Source organism: Telopea speciosissima, chromosome 2, assembly GCF_018873765.1.
Source record: "Telopea speciosissima isolate NSW1024214 ecotype Mountain lineage chromosome 2, Tspe_v1, whole genome shotgun sequence".
Taxonomy (NCBI): domain Eukaryota; kingdom Viridiplantae; phylum Streptophyta; class Magnoliopsida; order Proteales; family Proteaceae; genus Telopea; species Telopea speciosissima.
Genome location: NC_057917.1, coordinates 76,592,252 through 76,614,402, shown reverse-complemented (window position 1 = coordinate 76,614,402; position 22,151 = coordinate 76,592,252). Strand labels below are relative to the sequence as shown.

Genomic DNA, 22,151 nt, shown 5'->3' with positions numbered 1-22,151 from the left:
AAGACCCTTTCCATTAACTTTTTGTATAGGATATTGGTCTTTTGATTAATTTATTACTTGATTTACTTATTTTTCAAAGTACCCTAACATAAGAATGATTTTTTTTTGTCAATATTATTTTTGTATGCCAAGATTTAAATAATCATATTTAAGATATAATGGTGTTTAAATCGAGTGTTTTATTCATAATTTCAAAGAGACCGGCTTACGTGTCTTTGTTGCTTTTAGATGTAGTAATATTTATGTAGTAGAACTACTTTGTGCAGGATTCTGGAATCATACTTGCTAAACTTCCTTGTGTTTTCTTAATTACCTCAGACTTGTTTGAGATTCCTCCTACGAATGAACTTCTTAAAATAAAGAATAAAATTGCCATTCCATATAGTTTCTAATTAAATCATTTCTCAGTTGAATTTGAATGGTAAAATAAGGATTTGAAATGGATTTGCGAAGTGAGGTATGTATGATTTTGGTAGTTAGATTTGTGACTAGGAGATGTTGCTTAGATTGTTAATTATATTGTTGATAAGAAATGTTGAAGAGGGTGGGCCTTGGTGCAATGGTAAAGGTTGCTCCATTGTGATAAAGTGGTCATGGGTTCGAGTCTGGAAACAGCCTCTCTGTGAAAACAGGGGTAAGGCTGCGTGCATTATGACCCTTCTCAGACCCTGTAATAGTGGGAGCCTTGTGCACTGGATATGCCTTTTTTACAAGAAATGCGGAACTGGTTTCTACTTTCTAGCCTAGGTGTTGACCATTGGATCTCTTTCCTAGAATCTAGTGTATTTAATTTTGAAATTAAAATGATCATTTGTTAATTACCTTGGGGTTGGGGTTGAGAGTGGCCTTACTAAGTTAAGAACAATTAGTGTATTCAATTTTGAACTTGAAATGGTTATTTGTGGATAACCTTGGGGTTGGGGTTGAGTTTGGGCTTACTGAATTAAGAACAATTTTTTTCTACCTTTGTCGTGCACTTTTTTTTGCTTTCTTTATAATGATAAATGGGAAATGCTCAATGTTGAATGTTAAAGGGTGTGTCGATGGATTAGGTTTTGGTTTGTTTTGTTGCTCTCCATTTGAAATTTACCTATAAACTGATTTATCTTTGGATGTTTTGACTGAAACAGTATATTGATCAGTAAGCTGGTCTTCCTCCATAGTCAGTCTCTGTTGGCATTCATTCTTATTTTTTTGTAATTGAACATTCATTCTTATTTCTTTCATTTCTTTTTCAAAGTTTTATTCCACCACTTTGCAGACTCTATTTGGCTTGAAGCTTGACATGTGAAAAGGGGACATTGAATTCTATCAGTTCATAAAATTTCATATATGTGTTGTACTTTCTAAAATATATGTAGTTACTATTTCATTCATCAACATATTCTAATAAATAGAGAAGCTTAGTTAGGGCTTAATGGTTAGTTATGAAGATAGATTTTGAACTCGGATGTAGGATATGGATCACACGAAATGACTGTTCTACCCTTCAAAAAAGTAAAAATCCAACCTATGTTGATAGCCTTATGTGTGCTCTCATTGGCCCGTGCATGGCCAAACAGTGATCTGCTGCCATTTTTTTTAATGGAAAGTCTACCAGAAGTTACTTTCCCTTTTGGTATGCCCAAAATGTGGTGTGCATCCGAAAAAGGCCCTAATTACTGGTATAAGCCGTTTTCATGTCCGGTCATCAAAAGGGATGAGAGAGAAGGGAAAAAACACTATTTCCTTGTCTTCTCATAATCCAAGATGTAACCTTGGTACCATTTTATACATATTAGTTATATATTAAGGGTTTTTACAAAAAAAATAAATAAATTATATAATAGGGTGTCAAAAAATGAATGAAACTGAAAACCAAAATCAAATAGAACTGTTTTTCTTTTTGTTTAAATTGAAACCAACCTGGTTTTCAAAACCCAAAATCAATTATGAAAACAAAAACTAAATTTTAACATAGAGAACAACCAATCAGAAATTTTGTTTAGGTGAGACAAATTTCATGACCATGAAACGCGATTTTGGATCCCTAGCACGTATGGATTAGGTGTCAACATCTGTTCCTTCTGCTTTTATAAATATTCTTTTTATCATTTAAATGACAATAAGTGGGACAAGTGTTGGCACCTCACTCGTATGTGCCAAAGATCTTAACTTATGAAACACTATATAGGGGAGCTATTTCCCTTGATGTTTCCCACCCTCAACATTCCGATTGTCAAAAACAAATCCCAAAAATATTGACCTTTTCAAATAATTTTTGGACCCTTGTAACAAATGTGAATAAGATGTTAGAGTCTTTTTTTATTTGTTGCTAAGAAAGATGTTAGATTTTTAAGTGTATGATTTTTTTTTGATAATAGATTAAAATAGCTGATAAGGAAGAGAAGACGAATTTTACTAAATTTGAATGTTGATTAGTTTGAATTGTTTGATTAAACCTACATATTGACTTGGTCAATCCAACCGTTGGATGAATAGAGGACCCTAATTCTGCCTTTACTTGTGTTTCCAAACTCTAGTTGAACTCCGACATGGCAAATATAGAGTCATTGTCTTTTAAGTTTGTTTAATCAAATGGCTTGATTGTGATTTTTTTTTTATTCATAATGTACAGTTAGGAGAAAAAAATATTCAAACCTCCTTGTGAAATGACATAACTATCTTTTATTATGAGAGGAGAGAGTTAAATACATGGAGGTACTAGCATACACTATCAGCAGGACAGAGAACTCAATCCCATTCAATACCAAAGTTTGTTGGTATACGCTTTTCAGTTGATTATCTTTTTGGGTTTGCTGGTGAAAAAGATTATCTCTGTCAATGGTGCTAAACCGAAATTTTAATAAATTAAAGTTAGAGCTTATGACCCTTATAAAAATAATCGACACGTGTGACATGAAAATTTATTTATTATCTTTTTGGTAAAATTTATTTAAAACTTTATTACTTAACAACTCCGCAAGGAGGCAGTATTCTTGCCAATCCCAAGCATCCATCTTGTGGGCTCCACCTAACAAACTTCCCATAGATAAAAACATGGCTCCATTCCATGATCATAAAAATCAAATGGCTCAAACTGTTCAACCAAACTGAAATTTTTATCAAAGAAGTAAAAAATCATCTAAAGTGGATCCCATTGATCGAACAATCTCTGTGATACAAGGGCTAAGGAGTAGCTTAAGTACGATAGGCTTGCTTGTAGCGGGATGAGCTCAGATTCCTCGTGGTCTCATCCTCTGCTTTTCATCAAAGCCATCGCAGAAAGCTTCCGAAATTTTATTCTTCAGAGATTATGACAGACAGTGTCTATATAAAGAGGGGAAAGGAGAAGAAGTGCTCATTTGATTCTCCTCTTACGAGAGAGAATCACTTGGGGTTTCTGTTAAGTTGACATGACCAGCTTAGCTTATTAACGCTTTGTTCTTGAAGGTTGAATAATTTTTGGCAGAACAAGGAATTGCACTCTCTTCAGTTATTGTTCTTCTTTGTAAGTGATTCTTATGTGATTTATCATTTTCTGTAAATTTCTAAAATTATTGGAAGATAGAGCTTCTGGGTACTGTTGTTTTGGAGTTCTAGCTTTATATAAAGAAGAGAATTTCCATCTTTATGTCGTTTCGTGAATTGGGTCCTTTTGTTATTCTGTTGTGGATGTTCTAAGGAGTTGATTCCGTGTTCGTAGCATTAAAAAGATGAAAAAGTTGCTGCCTTTGGGTTCTCCTTTTCTTCATTTTCTTTTTTGGGCAGAGCTTTTTGGTTTGTAATTTTGATGGAGCTTGGGCTGGTATTTAGGGTGGCTAGAAAGGAAAAGAAGCTGTTTGTGGTTGTTTTTTCAGTTTATATGCTTTTGGCAATTGAAAGAGAAAACCTGAAGTGCAGAACGTTTAACTGATTGCTTTAATATTCGTTTTAGGTTAATGCAGAGGAGACAGTATTATCCCGTTGCTGTTTGTTAGACAACAGAAACTGTGGATGTTGGTAAGATGTACGTTAAGAGGATTTTGGAATAATTTTTCTCTGTCCCAGTGTTTGTAAGTTTCTGAAGAACAGTTACAGAGGATAGGAGCTGCAAATGTTTTGGTCTTGTATATTAATTTTCACAACCCTAAATGTTAGAAGCAGAGTATCATAAAAACCTTTGAGGCATTTTCTTTTCTATGTATGTATTTGACTTATGAATATTTATTATGTATCTTATGCGATTTGTGCTTTGTGTTTCTGAGTCATTGGTAGTGGGATAAAGAGGCTGTGGAGGAGAAAGAACTTTTATTTGTGAAAATACATTTGGTATAGGACTTGTTTTCCTGACAGGAAGCCAAACGACTGCAAACATGAAGAATTGGGTAGTTGGACACAGATTTTTTACTATGGTTGGGTGATGAAATCTGTGGATTGGTATTATTAGATGCAGGTTTTCAATCACATAAGAAACAACACATATATGTTGTTTGGTGAAGACCTCTCCAAGTGCTGAAAGGGTCTAGAATTTTTCTCAAGAGAGAAAGATGCAGCGTGTCCGAGTTTCATCCCAACAATCTCCAGTACATAGGCTAGGAGATTCCCAAATGACATTATCGCCCAAATTTAGACTGGCTTTAATCCAATCACCTTCTTTCCTGTCTGCATCTTCAGAAATGGCGCTCTCACTGGGTGGCGTATCTCTTATTCCTGGCCTTCCTGATGATATTGCCCTCAACTGCCTCCTCCGCCTGCCAGTTGAGAGCCACCCGGCCTGCAGAGCTGTGTGCAAGCGATGGCATATGCTGTTAGGTAATAAAGAGCGGTTCTTCACCCGAAGGAAGGAGCTAGGTTTCAAAAACCCCTGGCTCTTCATCTTAGCCTTCCACAAATGCACAGGAAGGATCCAGTGGCAGGTCTTAGACCTTGCCAGCTACTCTTGGCACACCATCCCTGCCATGCCTTGCAAGGACCGTGTATGTCCTCATGGATGTAGATGTGTGTCCATTCCCCATGAGGGTATCCTCTTTGTCTGTGGGGGCATGGTCTCTGATATTGATTGCCCACTCGACCTTGTCCTAAAATATGAAATGCACAGAAACCGTTGGACTGTGATGAACCAGATGCTTACTGCGAGGTCTTTCTTTACAAGTGGAGTGATTGATGGGTTGATTTATGCTGCTGGAGGGAACAGCACAGATCTCTTTGAGCTTGACTCAGCTGAGGTTCTTGACCCTGCCAAAGGGAATTGGCGTCCCATTGCAAACATGCGCACCAACATGGCATCCTATGATGCTGCTGTTCTAAATGGAAAGCTTCTAGTGACTGAAGGCTGGATCTGGCCTTTCTTGTTCTCTCCTAGAGGTCAGGTATATGACCCTGTATCTAACAATTGGGAGAATATGGCTGTTGGGCTTAGAGAAGGCTGGACAGGTTCCAGTGTGGTGGTTGATGGCCATTTGTTTGTGGTTTCTGAGCATGAGAGAATGAAGCTGAAGGTTTATGATGTGGAAACGGATTCCTGGGACACAGTCACAGGTCCCCCTGTACCAGAGCAGATATGCAAGCCTCTCTCTGTGAACTCCAGTAACTGCAGGATCTATGTTGTAGGTCGCAACCTTTATGTTGCAGTGGGTCACATCCGGTGGCTGAGCTTTAGCTGCAGTTCTGGAAAGAAGCAGAACTTCTCTGTCCAGTGGCAAGTATTAGATGCACCAGAAGCCTTCCGTGACTTGACACCATCAAGCTCACAGGTTCTGTTCGCTTAGATCTTTTGCTTCCCCCTGTTTTGCTTCTTCTTCAATGTTTTGTAATCCCAAATTTGCAGAGCTGTAAAACTGTATAAATTAAGGATTTTACATTTTTAGTAGTCATCTTGACTAAACTTGTTTTAGAATAATGAATGATATGACTCAGTAACTCTGAGTTGGTTTGATCTTACATTGTTTACTCAATCATCATTTGCTTTCTAACTTACAAAATGCTGTTGGGAACATGGTAGAACCGTCATGAAAAGGGCTAAGTTGATACCATTATCTATATGTGCACAAATCAGTGAAAAATGTTATGTTTGCATATGCATGTATGGATGCATGAATGAATGAATGTATATACGTATGGGATTTTCACTTTTTGGGATAATTAAAGTTATATTTATATAGATCAATAATTTAGTTACAAACTCCGAAAGTGAAAGTAGCAAAGGGCTAAAACCAGAGTAAGTATACAAACAACCATCACCCATGAAATCTTAAACACACTCAGAGGGACATCATTCCCATGATATATCATAGGACAGAACACAATCCTGTTTTGCTGGTTCATCAGCCATCTCATTTGCATTTCTTGGCTTCTATTGGAACTGGGGAATTCATTTAGGAAGCTAGATGCCTGGTGGGCCTGATATAGTGAGTATAGCCTCAAGGCTATTCTGAAGAATTCCTCATTCAATCTATTACATTAGCTGAGTCACCCTATGTTACTGCTTGGTAAAAAGGCTGTACCCAGTGCACAAGGCTCCCGCGTTTAGCAGGGTCTGGGGAGGGTCAAATGTACGCAGCCTTGCCCCTGTTTCCAGGACTTGAACCCGTAACAGTGTCCAGCAAGTGAGCACTTGACCATATCAGTCACAGGGTCCACCCCTCCTTTTCTAATCGTCACCTTGTGTGCGGATTTGCTTATCAGTTCACTGGACATTATTGTCCACTATTATAATCAAATGCCCACATATTGGGTGAATTCCAATATTATGAGTTCTTGATAGTGATTTATGCCGAAGTCAACAAGTTATATGAATCTATTACAGAACTATCAAGAGATGTGCCTACGACTACATAACTTCCTGCGGACTTTTGTTGACATGTTACACACCAAACTTAGTACTGCTTATATTTTCATATGGTTCAAGGATGATGTCCAAATTGATTGGGCAAAAATGTCTAGAGAAGGATTGGTGAATTAAGCTTAAAGAGATTATATATTCGTGTGAAAATGAGATCTTAGACAAGATATAATTTTGACATTGTAAGTATCTGATGAAGTGTGCTGTATTTTTATGCCCTTGGTTTTCAAATGTTAGCTGGAATGTTTGTTTGCTCGATAAAATGTACTTTCAAAAAGATTTCTTCGAGGGGGGGAAAATATTAAAGGAGTACCGCTTAGTTTTCAAATTTGAGGGCCAATTCTAGAGTTCTTGGGATTGATTCTTGCCGATAATTGGCAGGGACCGATTCGATCCCCAATTCCGCGTTTTGAGATGCTGGTTATTGATCTTCACCAGCAAAAGCAAAAAGTTAATGAATGATTCAATTCAGATCATAGGTTGTGTATTTTTCTACAAAAACCACTTAAAATTAAATCTTCTTATAACTGATTTACCTGAAAATTTTCCTTTAAATGGGTCTCACCTGGATGCGAAAAGTGCTGTAAGGAAACCTAAAAGGTTTAAGGCTTCAACGCAGGTCAAGAAGGTGAACGGTGAACCCAGAGGTAAGCAAAGTGGAGATGGCATATATGATCTTCTATTGATGTCATTCACTGAAAGCCAATTAAATATCATCCTTATTTTTGGATAGGAAAATTAACATAAACAAGGGTCAGAAGGAGGTTCTGTTATAGAGTATAAATGTCGAAAATATTGTAATTTTAACAGTCCAGAAAAAAAAGAGTGAAACTTGGCCAACAACAATATTACTGAACAAATCTATTAATATGAAAAAAAAAAGATAGTTTATAAGTTATAGTCATTACTATGGTATTTTTTACATCCCCATCCTTCACAAATGTTTACCTGCAAATCATTCGCAGCTTACGGTATGCAAGTGATCAATATGAAAAGAAAATGGATGCAATCATCCGGCAGCTTAAATGCATACTCTCTCAGTGAAAGATGTAGCTTGAGAAAGCGATACTGAACAATGGGATACAATAACCAACTCATTTGGCCAAAAATCAAGCAACTGTGATTGCACCTTCTTTCACTTTCTGTAACCACCAGACAAAAGCAAAGAGGAATGGAGAGGACCTTAAGAGTTAGAAGATGATCATCAGTCTATTAACTAACTCAAAGATCCAGAAGCAATCATTACTTACGTTAGAGATATCTATCCAAGATTCGAGTAATTTGAGGGCATTCCCTGAGAGATGTGTTTCACGAGCCACAACAACACCTTCAGCTAAACTGGTCACACACCCGCTGACCAGGAGGGCTGCTGCAGCATTTAGAACCTTATTGATTTTTCGGAGAGAATCATTCAGATTAAATGACTGATCCATCAATACAAGTAATACTAAAAAATAATTAAAAGGATAAAATACAATTTAGTGATTGATTCATTGGGCAATATTAAATAACACCTAATATACAATCATTGGAAAACACAAGGACTTGGTGATGTGACAGTTCTGTTAGATAGGGTAAGTTATTTGGATTGTGGAACATAGTTGTCAAGGCGTCGCATAGGTATCGGGTGAATTTCCAAGGGCTGGGCAGTCGCCTGCCTTATTCTAACTTAACCAGGCGGGTTCCTTGGGACGCCTAGGTCCCTAGGCGGTTGATTTTTTTCCCCTCTAAATAATATCGTTTCTAACATTTTTATTGACTTGTGCACAAGTTTGTGTATAGGTGAGAAGCATGGGATCATTTAATACCTAAAAAAAATAAAGGAAAAAGAACGCTGCTTGGTTATGTGGCCCCCTGCGCCCAGACACAGGAGTTACCTCCCAGCCCTTCCTGAAATAAAAATTCCATCCATATTGATGCCCTTGCGCATGCTCTCATTGGCCCCCACGCTGGTGCAGGGCCTACAGGACCAAGCAGCAATCTCTTGTCCAAAAAATATCTATTGTTTTTTTTCTTCTTTCCTCTAAATAATGTTGTTGCTGTAATGCTGTAATGATGTAGCTAAATATAATGGCAAATTAATGCATAGATTCAATCTGTATTGTTGTTGGAATGTTGTAAGCATAATTATATTATTGCCTACTAGATATAACAGAGACATACAAAATACTAGGGTGACTAGGTGGCGCCTTGTCGCCCATGCGCTTAGGCGGCCCTCCAACATCTTGGATTGCCTAGGCGCCTTGACAACTATGTTCTGGAAATCCAATCCAGAGAATACTGGAAGGCTCAAACATCTATACGTGGACAGCTCGGACGGCTGTTTGAAAGGTTACATGTATTCACCAATTCACCATGTCTGCAGCAATTTCCAGCCCAACAATTATCTACTACGTGCACAGAACTATCTTTTCTAGCCCTTTTTGAGAAACTAAAAAGATTCTATTGACTCTTGTGTAGAGGGAAGTCTATGTGGGATAAGGTTGACATGGCCATAAGCACTGTAGATATGGCCAACCTGGAATGCCTGTCAGAAGAATTGTCTGAATTTGCCATGTCATCTCATCACCTGGCTGAAAAATAGGGCTCAGCCTAAGAAAGCTGAACATGCTCAGTATTCCTTTTCTTTTGTTAGATTGGTGATGAATTACCTTACTAAACAAGTACCAAGGAGCAAGTAGTTCACAAAGCAGGGATTGAAACTTACAAATGCATCTGCAATAGGGCCTCTCTGACCAGATAGTGCACACCTTAGTACCTTTGCATTATACTCCGGGCCTCCCCCCCGCAAACTTTCTAGGCTGCAGCGAAGAATACCAAACTCCACTGTACAGTAGATTGATTACAAGACACAACTGTTAGTACAGTAGATTCAGATAAATACAAAAATAAAACATCTGCATGGATACAAATATGCACATGCACGCACACATGTGTGCACAAGCCTGCATACAGACGCAGAGATGGCGAAAGAGTTGACAAGATGGTGGGTACATGGATCAAATGGAAAGTTCTCGATCTTTTCAGGAGTAACATCCACCACTAGTCCAGGTCCTATCAACACAGTACAAGCCATCAATTTGAAGAAAAACATACCAAAGATGTGACAATAAAGGAAATAGCTTTGGAAAGATCAGAGCAGAGTTCATTGTCACAGCAAGGAATGGAGATAATCTAATTAGGCCCAAGCCTAAATATAAAAAGAAATGGATTTACCAAGAGGACTAATTTCATCTAAACCCTCTGAATGAACAACTAATGCTCTTTTTACTCCAAACCTTTGTAGTGCTTTAGCCATTTTCGTGACCTGTCCAAGAATAAAGAATAAATGTTCTTAAATGCAATATTATTAGTGAAGGGACCAAAAGCAATTGAACAGGTTAGCAATGAGTTGCAAGAAATGTATATTTCAAGCCTGTCCAAAGCTACAAAAGAAGAGAAATTTGCAAGCTCCAAAGAGATATATCATTTCATTCAAGTATAAAAGAATAAACCATGACAGAACATATATCCATCATAAATTAATTAGAAAGAGAACCAGGAAGTAAGCAAAGGATAGGTAGGGAGGGTTGAATTCTAATAAAAATGACTGAGCTTGTGTTGATACAATTTTGGCCACACAAGCTGTCAAGAGAACACAGCATAGAACCAATTAAACGTACGAAACTGTATCTGCTTGTTCTCCACCAATGTTTTGCAAGGCGAATGTATGAGGGAACACACAAGGAGTTCTAAATGCATAAGACATAGACAACACTGTGAGCCAGAACCTGCTCTTTCAGAATGAGAGGAAAAGAAAAAATTCTAAAGCATTATTAGGAATCATGATTATGTAGACATAATGCAAGCTTCCAATGCATGGGGGTTCTCCTCATACTTTGAGGCCTTGACCTTCATGGATATTAGTTCAGGATGGTCCTGGTCTCTATTGCATCATTACATCAATCTGAATAGAGGAAATAAAAGTCAGGCTATTAAAGTTGTATAGTCACACTACAAGACGCTCATAAAGAGATCAAGAAACTTGTATCAAATACCAAGGTTTAAAGTATCGGTATCGGGTATCGTATCAGAAGGGTGATTTTAAGAGATGTATCATATTGAAGAGACACAAGATACCCCAAGTATGTGCATGAAAATGGTCAAGAAACACATGGATGTGCTTAGGATACATGCAAAATACAACTTTTGAAGCATAAAATACCTTATTATGCAATATGTAAATATATATAAATTTTTGCAAGGATTTAAGTTGTTTTTACCTAATCTAGTGATGCATAACCAAAAAATATATAATTAAATAAAAAAAATTGAGAAAGAAATGAGATCTGCAACTTTACATATTTTTTGCCCAAATCCGTTTTGATCCGTGATTTGAGCACTGTAAATCCCCAAACTTGTTGAATTGATGAAGATTAGGGTCGTTTTTTTATGCTAGATGATTTCCCCCAACTCGGATCGAAGAGAAAAACAAGTTTCTAAGGCCTTTGGTTGCTCTCAATTTCATATCTCACTCATGGTTTCTGTTTTGCAGGTTTAAAGGAGTCATATTGAGTGTATCTTACCCGTATTGGTCCCGTATCGACCTGTATCGTTCGATACAAGGAAGATACAATTGTTTTAATTTTTTAAGTATCGTATTGATACCTGCCGATACCGATATGAATTGGTCGATATAGTATGATACAGATTGATACTTAAAACCCTGTCAAATACATTAAAAAAAAGGAAAAGTAAAAAACACATGTATAAACAATAGAAAGGAGGGCATATTTCGACAGAATCAGGCAATTAGAATAGCCTCTTCAGTGGCTCCAGCTAGAATGTTTAAATACCAATAAGCTATCTACAGAGGAGAGAAGACATAGAAAGAGTAAGCCCACATACCAAGTCTTTTCACTAGCAGAGCTCTGTGGCCCTGCTCTCTCTTAGAGTTTTCGCCCTAAGGGCTTTATAGGTAACTCCTACAAGTAGTCTATTTATAGAAAACATTGGACGGATTAAAGATGCTCTGGCCAACCTACATGGGATTAACCTGAGCTGAGATTACAGAGAAAAAAAGCCAGGTAAATTAGCTGGTCTGAGCCCAACTTCAGCACTTTTTTTTAAATGCTGGATCTCAGAAACAACCAGTTTTTGCCAAGAATGCAACATTAAAAAAAAAAAAAAACCCGTATGTTAAGGAAATATTTTACCTGAGTTTTTGTTTTCTCCATATTTAAACGGACTTTCACAGAAAGGTAGGAAACTACATCTAAAAAAAGTAGTTATCATGGATTTATTTAGGCATGTATGCAAAGTCATCAAATAGTTGCTACCAGTGGCAGTATTTTTCAAAATCCTTGAATAATAAAGACCACAAGAATGAAAGCAATGTAACTGTTTTCACAGTTATGAAATAGATGAATCCATCTCGAGAAATTTTGAGAACTAAGGGAAATCGCTAGTACTTCAGCTCCCACAATTCCAATAAATAAAAAAGAAAAAACAATCCCCACAGCATTGTTCTATTTCAATTTGATTACATGGGAGAAGACATTCAATAAAATCATGTCAAACCCAAAAAAGAAATAGAAGTATAATTCATTAGTATTTAGTGGCCATCTTCAGAAAAGAAGCAAATAAATTAAGGGAAAGAGATTGCTGCCTGGGCTTTTAGAGCCTGCACGCTCGCACTGGCCAATGGGAGCGTGCGTGCAAGCATCTCCTTGGGAAGGATTTCCGCCTTTCCATGGGGGCAGCGTGGTACTTTCACGCGCTTCTGTGTCTGGGCGCAGGCCACACGACCAGGTAGCGTTCTTTGCCCCTAAAATTAAATTTTGATTCTTAGTATCAGCCAAAACTTCCTCTATCCAAATATAAGTAAATGAAGGGAAATGATCCCAATGAAGTATGTGTTTTGCATGGACATAACTTCTTGTCTCAAGAAAAAAGGAAGAAAGAAAAAAAAAAATCAAGTTGGCAATGTCCAACTGCCACAGCCAGTTTTTAAGAAGAAAAGGACACTATGAGTGTGGGTCTCTTATGCACAAAATTGATGCGCCTACAACACACACAACTAGCCCCATAAAGAAATAAATAAATTACTGCAACATAACATAGCGAAGGAACTGAACTTACTATATTTTCGTTATACACACCAACAACTGTGAAAGGAACCCGTGCTGGATTCAACATAGGACCCAAGATATTGAACACAGTCTTCACTTCAAGTTTTTTCCTTACAGGAGCAATGACTTTCATTGCTGGGTGGTATTTTGGGGACATCATAAAACCAATCCCTACTTCTTGTATGCACCTCTTCAGCCCCTATTCCAATCCATAGAAAATGAAGTTAAAAATAAGGGAAAATATGACAATGTATTAAAAAAATTCAAGATGGATGTATAAAATTTTAGCATTACGTAGCAAAGCTGTATCATTTCTATTTGAGTTTGGACTTTGGAGTATGAAGTCATAGCCTTCAATGGTGTAAAGAGACCATTCCATATTTTCAGCAACATTTCAGAAACTAAACACTTTCTCAAGTGAAACCTCATTGTTTACCGTACTGATTTTAAACAATGTGATTCATGAAAGAAATCCCTATTATGACAGAAACTAATAACAATATTAAGATATTAGGACAGAAACTAATAAAAATATTAAGATGAGTTGTAATAGCTCTGTGTAACCCTATTCACATGCCACACTATAAATAATATTTTTTTCAAGCCTCCAGAAGTTGCTCTAGACAGTTATACTTGATTCATGAAAGTTTTCAGTAACAAGGTCCCAGTTGTGAATACTCAAAATTTTCTTAAGATGATGCAGCTTATGCACTTTTGTTAAGGAAGAAGAGAATAACTAGCACAACTTAATTTGACCTTTTTAAACGTGGAAACCCAAGTGATTCCATTGAGAACTAATACACTTTTCTTCTATTTTGGCATATGTTTTTCATTTTGTAGTTCAACCTGAAGTAGACCTCTGTTTGTTTTAGAAATGTGTGCTTCCTAATGATTCATTCCAAAGGCTATCAAATCCTCATTGAAGTAAAAAAAAAAAGAGTTTGGGAGGGGGGTTGTTTAAAGAATCCTGGAAGGAACAAAGGGGACAAAACAAGAGATAAGGAATAAAGTTAGCCCATGTTGCAATACCTATAGGCTATAATGGTAGTCCTTTTTTTGTTTATTAATGAGAATTTTTTCTTTTAATTGCTCCTGTATGTTTGCATGGCTCCTTGCAGAAAACCACCCGGGGGGAGGGGGAAGCAATGAAACAGTATAGTATTGTAGTAACTGCGTAATGATAAGAAAAAGTGAAGAAGATCCTTTTCTCCCCCTCTTGCTTACAGATAAAATAGTGAACACAATACATCTGTCATCTTTTAGAAATGGAAAGAAAAGGATGCACATCTTCAGCAACTAAGATCTCTATTCCTAAGCAATGGTGCTTGACAAACATTGACTGTCCTTATTAGCCTACAAAAAAGCCATCACAATTCATACCTTGACATTAAATGACTTTATTTATTAGTTTATCCATAAACCAAACAAATTTGTAATATATAACGACGACTTTAACTTAGATCTTGATAGATGTTGAAGTTGCATTTGGTTCTGTGTCTTTTTAACCGGTTTCTATATTCTACTACTTATGGCATCAAATAGCACTGCCTCATGAACTTCTGTTGTTACCAGCCCTCCATTTGGTGTGTCAAAACCCAACAAAGTGTTCACAAACTCTTTAAGAGAATGTAATTTGCAAAAACCTGAAGGGTAAGCAAATGAACCCAGAAAACACATCACAATGAATATGAGAGTGCATGGGAGTCGCACTCCTCTTCTGGCATGTGAAAAACTGCTTCTTGCTTGAAGAAGCTTAGAAGAGAAGCCTATTATCCTGTATTAGAATGCTCTAACCATCATCATCCTCTCTTGACTATTGTAATGCTTTAACCATATATTCTACAGTGTCATTGCTATATTAACACAATTTATCCCTCTGCAATCTTAAAGAGAGGAAGGGTTCCACAAAAGTCCATTAATCTACACTTTGGAAAAACAGAAACTAATTCACAGAATTCAATTCAGCAAACCTCAGGGTTCAAGTCAATGGCCACTCCCAGTGCTTCCAGTACATCAGCACTTCCACAAGAAGAAGAACTGGATCTGTTTCCTTGCTGCAAGACAGACATAGACTGATTGTCATACTTGTTTTTCTGTGTAGCCTACTTCCAAGATAGCTTAAAATTTCACTTAATGGGAGGTGCATTGTTTCAATTCAAAATATCTCAAAAATGATACATCCATTTATTTTTTTTTAACCTTTAAACTGTATTGGACCTTATAAAGTTGATTCAGTTAGCATAAAAAAGTTTCACAAATTTATAAACATGTTAAATAATTTCGAGCATGGTGCCATAAAAACAGTTCTTCATTGTCAGTTGGATGTTTGGGTGACTCTTCTTTGTCAAATAACACTCGCAAAACCAATGAGGAACAATACCTATAATACTGAAGATTATCTTTTCTTACCTTAATTTCCCTGCACTTCAATTATAAAAAAAAATTATAATTTCTTAAACAAATTCATCTACTGGTGGATAGCGTAGCCTCAAATTTTAATAGACAAAATACACTTGTATTAATTTATTTTTAGAACCCAGAGTCCGCTAACTCTCCTTTGAGGATAAAGAAATGTAGAAAAGAACTCCATTTCTCTCCCTCCATCAAATACCTCCATCATCATCCTTGGATGTGAATGAACTCAATCAACTATTTCTGCCCATCTGACACTCCAATGCCAGCGCTGTCACCAAACCTGCATCAGTCATATTAATGGAGGAGAAAACATAATATATAATTTAAGTGACAGTGTGTGGGGCATAATGGTTGTTGTCAGAAAAAGTGAAACTCATTCAAGAACAGTTCTGTTTTTAGGTTATTCCCGAGAAACATAGACTAAAATGATGTTGTAGATTCAGAAACACCACTTCAGAAATTCTGGAAGAATAATCATTGTTTACCGCACACTTTATGTTTACAAATACTTGAGCTTGTCTAAAAATATTAAAATACGAGCTTCTCATCACAGCCCTTAGTCCCATTATCCTCTTGTCCCCTCTATGCCACAATCAACAACATGATGACATCATTGTGTAATCTTCAGATTCATTAGGGTGGGCTGAGGCTGGAATTAAGTTAAGACCAAATTAAACCTGAGTTACCATATAATCCTTGTCTGTGCTGGTGCAGTCCATGTGGGAGTTGTTAAGATGAAGAATGAAGGAGAAGGAAGAGAATTACAGAACTAGTATCTATGTTATTTAATTTTAAAGATGCACTTAAAAGACAGAGGCTTTTATACTTACAACAGGAAAAATGAGAAAGGAGAGATACCATGCTATGAAGGCAGAAACCCTCTAACAATTTAGTAAAACAAAATATCATGTTTAGATGTTTCTAATGAAATTCATAGTCTCTATAAGTTTAGGCATCCCCCCCCCCTTTTTTTTTTTCCTTCTATAATGCTCCCATCCTTAAAAAACGCTGTTCTGATGTATAGCCATAAGAATTACATAGATATTGCTTAATGGACAAGAGCATGACTTGTTATAAGCATGGTTACAATCAACTGCATTCCATACTTCAACTGTTCTGGTTTTAGTTGTAATATGAACATGAAGCACCTTTGCAACTTTTGCACCAGAAGCTGCAGCTAGAATAGATGCCCCTGTTGAGATGTTAACTGTATTTGCCCCATCACCACCTGTTCCAACAATGTCAACCACATCACCTATCCCTTCGACCCTCCTACAGCAGTTGATCATGGCCCTTGCTAATCCTACAATCTGCACATAAAAAAAATGTTAATACGCCTTTCTTTGAAGTGAGAGGGTAGCCCAAAAATATTAAATTTTTTTGTGAGTTGGGGGGGGGGGGGGAAGGTTTCCCAAATTGTGGAGTTTACAGCTCCCTTAAATCAGCTTAAATAAACAAAGAATACAGTTTCATAAATTTGTCTTCTGTTGCATGAGGAATGTCATCAGCAGGCAGTGTAAGAAATGAGTCAATGACCAAACATTAAACACTTACTTCTTGAAATGTCTCTCCTTTGGCCCTCAAGAGAACAAGAAAGGCACTGATCAATGTGTCATTTGCTTCATTCAATACATAATTAAGAAAAGCTTCGGCTTCCTCTTCAGATAAGTCCACTCCATTTATCAGAGAAGCAATGGACTGCAATACCAAAAATTGATCACCAAACCAAAACTCTTCACGAAAAATCTAACCTAGACTAACAGCAAATAGGGTGATAAACCAGTAGCAAACCTCAGTAATTGATGCTGTTGAGAAGGTAGAATTCCCAGGGGCACCATCTAAACCAGTCGCCAAAGCTTTGAAGCTCTTTTTCTTTATCTGAGTACAAGGCATGGTGGGCAAGCACTTTTGGATTTCAAGTCGCTTCTCCAGAGGCTTGTTAATTGATAGAAAAACTGGAACACAACACCCTAACAGTGCCATTACCACCTTGTCTCAGGTTGTTAGAGCACCAATCTGCAATGACACTCCAACTAATTGAGTGACTTACAGAAAGCTTTACAACTGATTGCAATATACCGTTACGATTTAATGAACCATTAAGTTTCACCTTCTTGAAGTTCAAAATACATGTCTTTTAACAGTATAATTTTAACATAGCACAAATTTTACTGGGTCCGGCAAGTATAACATCTTAATCATTTATCCAACAGATGACATCTTGTTCTTTGATCCAAATGCTGCAACTAAGGTCATATTATAGAAAGTGACTAATAGGTCCAGGAAAATGTCAGAATGGTTACAATTCAAATACTACAACTAAAAGTCTACTTGATGCAATCGTTTACCATTATTGGCTATGCTGGTCCAACAACTTATGGGCTCTGCTAGATGGTTTGCTTAGACAAAGCAAACTAAGTGGACATTGTTAAGCCTATCATTATTTGTATTCTATGGAGAGATAAAGATAACAGCATAGCAACCAGATCAATTTGGTTTCCCATTATCCAGTCCATGTAATACAGAGTATATGACACTGGTAATGTAGGAGACAGTTTGATCCAAATTGATTGACTTGTGGGCCTTACTGATGGGGTTCAGTACTGATGGTGTGATTGAACCAACAGATGAGATGATCCCCAGCCGCCCCTCCCCCCACCCACAAAAACAAAAAAAAAGAGTTGATCGCATATTTAAATTTTGCTAATAAAAGCAAATGTTCAAGTTGCAAATCAGCATCAATAAAAAATTTCAGGAGTCTGAAGCTGGAGAGGGGGTTTTTCACCTGAGGAGAGGAAAATGAGTGAAGTTAAGCAGAAGAAAAATGAGATTTCAACACAGCGAAGGATGTGCTTAAATCAGTAAGAACCTTGGTCTTGTTCTCTTAGTGGGACAAAAGCATAAAAAGGGCGTAGCCAGTGCATGAGGCTCCTGGTACTGGGGGGTTTGAGGAGGGGCATATATACGCAGCCTTACCTCCGCTTTTGTGGAGAGGCTGTTTCCTTGATTTGAACCACGACCACTAGGTTGCAATAGAGAAACCTTACCGTTGTGCCGAGGTCCGCATGATATTGAATATTTCGCTTGGATGACTGGGACATGACCCCTGTTCAGTCAGAAGAGCTTTATGAGTTGATAATGAAGGTTAAAACAACCATCTTAAACCTTGCTGTCCTGTATTTCAGAAGGATAAGTCTAAGGGGGCTAAATTCACAGTAGCTCTAGCATGGGTAAAGGTGCAAAGACAAGAGGAAGCTACATTGTATAAGAGGTTGATAGAAGGATAGTAAAGAGGTCTCTTAACCACTATTATTGAGGTGGTTGTAGTAGAGGAGGATGGGTGGCCCTAGTTTTTTGGCTTAATGATTTTCCTGAGTTGGAGATTCTTCTTGTTTCCTTTTTGAAGTCGTGATATGTTATCTAGATGCTTCAGTGTCGGAGTTGCACGTGTGCCAAATACTTAAATATTAATGTAAATTTGGTATCAATGTTGCGTCCGCACCGGTTTCCAATTTTTACATTTTAGTTTGTCTTCCTTTTTTTTTTTTTCTTGAACTTTAAATTGCTTAAATTTCTCTTACCAGTAAGAGGGATGGAGGGGTGGGGATTGGCACACCAATTTGTAGGAAGAAAGTCACCTAATGAGAATCACAACCAAAAATATAAAGCAAATGATTGTGCCCCATAAGCCAACCAATTCACAAAGAAGATCTCTATCAAATATGCCCAATTTTCTTATGTCCAACAGCTAAAAATTTTCTTGGCAGGTAACCAAATACCAATTTGAAGTCTATCATATCTCTTAAGGGGGAAAAACTCTCTGAAACTTTCCAAATGTTTTGCCATTTGAAGAAGGCATCTTGATGACAAGGTCTAATAAACAAAATGACCGATAAGGGGACTTAAATTGATATAACTTTACCACCCAGGAAGGGAACCAGAAGGGTAGAAAATACAATTCAAATACATTTGCCAAGGGAGCATCAATGATGTAGAAGCATGGTAATAGAAAGGTGCAACAATAATTTTCAGCTAGAATTATACCGCTAAAAAGTGCTAGAACTGGGAATTCCATTAAAGAGATGTTTTGGAAATCAAAACTTGATATTGTTATGACCCACCAAATGATTTTAAGCATCTGTTTGTGTAGTGGGAGTTGAAGCTCCCGTCTCTTTAGGATTACTAACTAACGATTTTAGAAAAATGTTTGACAAGAGCTGTTGGATTGAACTCCTACTACTTGAGGGAATTCCCATGCTTCATCAGAACTCAAACTCCACAGCTGAAGGTGAACTCTGAATTCCTGCTAGTTGTAGAAATTACATTAGAGTAATAACATAACAAACTCAGATAAGTCCAATACTTGTACCCTCTGATCCAATATAAATCAGGTACTGCTACGCAGTTCTGATACTCAAGGACCCAACAGATGCAAAGAAACATTGACACTTGAAATGGGTTCTGGCCCTGTCAAACATCCCGAACTTGAACTGCACTCTCATTGAAACCTCATTTGCTTTGTAGAAAGGAGATCCAATGTAACAGAGCTCAATCACGTAAAAGCAGGGAATAAGATAGGATTATACAGATAATGATTTGTTTTGGAACAGGATATATTTCTTGGTCGAATCTTACATAAATACGAAGAAATCATCTAAAGAAAACTCTCACTTTCTACATTACTCAATTAATTACTAACTATAAAGAGCTCAACGATGAAACAGGAACTCACATTGGTCACTTGGTCGATTCTCACGGCGCAAAAGAAACTCCAAAAGTAGAGCTTTCTATTTTCGCCGGGAAATCTGTGTGTCGTCGACGGTTGGTTAGTTCAGTTAATTCAGATTCGTAAAACTATTTAATCAGTTGTTGGTGCTTGGGAAGCGTTATATGTCGCTTTCTTCTTAAAACGTTTTTAATGTTCCCGTGGAGAATGTGGGGCCAGAAGCGTGACTACAAGAAGACGCTCTCACGCTCTTATGGTGTGACACGCGTTCTGTTAGAAAAGTATCGCACTGTCGGTCTGCCCCATTCATAGACTGAAATCCCGTCCAGGCCTCCAGGGTGAAAAGAAGCTTGCCCGTGGACTCTAGAAGCCCAGGCGGCCAGGCAGCGATCTCTTTCTTATTTTTTAGATAAAAAATTATTATATTTTTAAATTAAATGAATTGGATTGTACAATAAAAATGAAATTTAAAAATAAAAAATTTTACTTTCCCAAAATAATATGTTTTAATTATACTATCATGTGATACTAAAAAAAGTATAAATTTTTTTTACTTTTTGTAAGTATTTGATTTCACCTCTTTTACCTTTATTTCCCTTGTAAACAGATTCTTAAAACTTTGTTTATTTATTTATCCAAAAATAAAATAAAATTTGTTTGTTTTAATTTAAAATGATGAAAAGCAAAAGCAATTTCACATTACAGTTGAAATTCCTTCACCCTCTACTAAAGTACCATCAGATTGCATTAGCGATGAATAATTTTTGACCTCATAAATAAGGGTAGGAGTGTAAAGATGACACAACTCTAATTATGAGGTTACATCACCATTGAAGGGTGAAGGAAAACTTAACCATCTCATATTTTGCCCTCAAATTACTTAGTAGAGAAAGTTTTCAGGTTCACCCACAAATCTAAGTCATAGTTACTGTCTTTATATGAAAATGCCCTCCACTATCCTAACACCCTTGATCATTCAAGTCTAATGATGATTATTGATGAAGATACCTCCCTGTGGCTTAAGGTAAACTAAGTCCTTACTTTTTAAGAAAATGAATGAATGTGATAATTAGGGAAAGGGGAGAAACGATAATTTTAAGGGGAGAAAAACACTCCCTAGTTGCAGGCATAATCTGGGAATTTGAGGCTATGATCCGGCTACAGGGCCACGCAGTCAAGCAACATTCTTCAAGGATTTAGTGCACGGTATTGGACTGAGTATTGGCCATCTCAAAGACAGACATATCAACACGGATTGGCCAATATCCAACAATTTTGCCCCTGGTTTTCCAAAAAAGGCTTTTGAACAGTTTTACCCCTGTATGTGTTAGTAACGAAGTAATATTGACCATCTCTATAAATACAACATTGCACTTCAAATGTTTTCCTCTGCAAATCCGGCTTTGAGCATCAGATTCAATCAGAGAGAGTGTGCTGCAAAAGTAACCTTGACAACACCAACTCGTGAAGATATTATAGGAGGAAGTGATGGCAAGGGATTTTAGGGAGAAGAGCATTAAGATGATGGTGCCCCACTATGGCTGGCGTGTCAGGCGCTGATGACAGCGATGAAGGAGAAGGTGTCGTCAATGGATGGACGAGGTGACAAGGTACAACAAAGGGGGAGATGTGCAGACAATTGGGGCAAAATTGCCCGAATCAAAAGGTAACGTATAACATGCAGACATTTATCTTCTTAAATGCGATGCACTTAAAAATTCAACCATCCACCCAATACTTGAAAAAATATAAAACGCCACTTGAATCTGATGCTCAAAGTGTGATGCACCGGGCACATGGGCAATGAACCTTGATGAAAATCCATAACAGACACTGTTTTGAATACTTTAGTTAAAAGAAAGATTGGATGAGTAGTTTAGTAAACTAAAACTCAAATTTGAGTAATCTTGTAATTTTCCCAAATACAACCGACAATCTTTCCAATTTCCACGGTGTCAACCCCATGGCCATGTATCATAGTAAACCCATGTATAAGTAATAAATGCCTTTTTCATATGATCTGACGACCTAGCTAGGTCCACCCCACACGTATCGGTTTTAAATGCCCTTGGATGCCCTTTTATATGATCTGACGACC

General features: G+C 37.2%; 2 protein-coding genes across 4 annotated transcripts; one reads left to right on the top strand and one right to left on the bottom strand.

Moving 5' to 3' along the window:
- The first annotated feature begins 3,409 nt into the window (after positions 1 to 3,409).
- On the top strand, positions 3,410 to 5,901 carry LOC122652569 (F-box/kelch-repeat protein At1g30090-like). Its single transcript, XM_043846353.1, has 2 exons — positions 3,410 to 3,490; positions 3,917 to 5,901. The coding sequence occupies exon 2, from the start codon at positions 4,509 to 4,511 to the stop codon at positions 5,727 to 5,729; it is 1,221 nt and encodes a 406-aa protein (XP_043702288.1). The 5' UTR covers positions 3,410 to 3,490; positions 3,917 to 4,508; the 3' UTR covers positions 5,730 to 5,901.
- Positions 5,902 to 7,650: 1,749 nt separating this feature from the next.
- Positions 7,651 to 20,166, bottom strand: LOC122649450 (anthranilate phosphoribosyltransferase, chloroplastic-like). 3 transcript variants are annotated; one of them, XM_043842618.1, is made up of 11 exons: positions 20,060 to 20,166; positions 17,119 to 17,343; positions 16,882 to 17,025; positions 16,476 to 16,637; positions 14,883 to 14,966; positions 12,923 to 13,111; positions 10,019 to 10,109; positions 9,797 to 9,856; positions 9,510 to 9,628; positions 8,053 to 8,226; positions 7,651 to 7,944 (listed from the first exon to the last, which is right to left on the bottom strand). In XM_043842618.1, exons 2-11 carry the CDS (start codon positions 17,308 to 17,310, stop codon positions 7,912 to 7,914), a joined length of 1,248 nt encoding a protein of 415 aa, XP_043698553.1. In that variant the 5' UTR covers positions 17,311 to 17,343; positions 20,060 to 20,166; the 3' UTR covers positions 7,651 to 7,911. The 3 variants fall into 3 exon arrangements, with proteins under 3 accessions (XP_043698553.1, XP_043698552.1, XP_043698554.1); XM_043842617.1 differs by lacking the exon at positions 20,060 to 20,166 and adding an exon at positions 19,697 to 19,715; XM_043842619.1 differs by lacking the exon at positions 20,060 to 20,166 and adding an exon at positions 19,697 to 19,715 and having other exon boundaries at positions 8,053 to 8,187.
- Positions 20,167 to 22,151: the final 1,985 nt, after the last annotated feature.

Excerpts from the sequence above, each read along its gene's own strand:
- LOC122652569 (XM_043846353.1), top strand. The coding sequence starts at position 4,509 with ATGCAGCGTGTCCGAGTTTCATCCCAACAATCTCCAGTACATAGGCTA.
- LOC122649450 (XM_043842618.1), bottom strand. The coding sequence starts at position 17,310 with ATGGCACTGTTAGGGTGTTGTGTTCCAGTTTTTCTATCAATTAACAAG. Across the intron at positions 14,967-16,475 it reads CTGGTGCAAAAGTTGCAAAG|CAAGGAAACAGATCCAGTTC; the intron begins GTGCTTCATGTT and ends TCTGTCTTGCAG. Across the intron at positions 9,629-9,796 it reads GAACTTTCCATTTGATCCAT|TGGAGTTTGGTATTCTTCGC; the intron begins GTACCCACCATC and ends TCTACTGTACAG.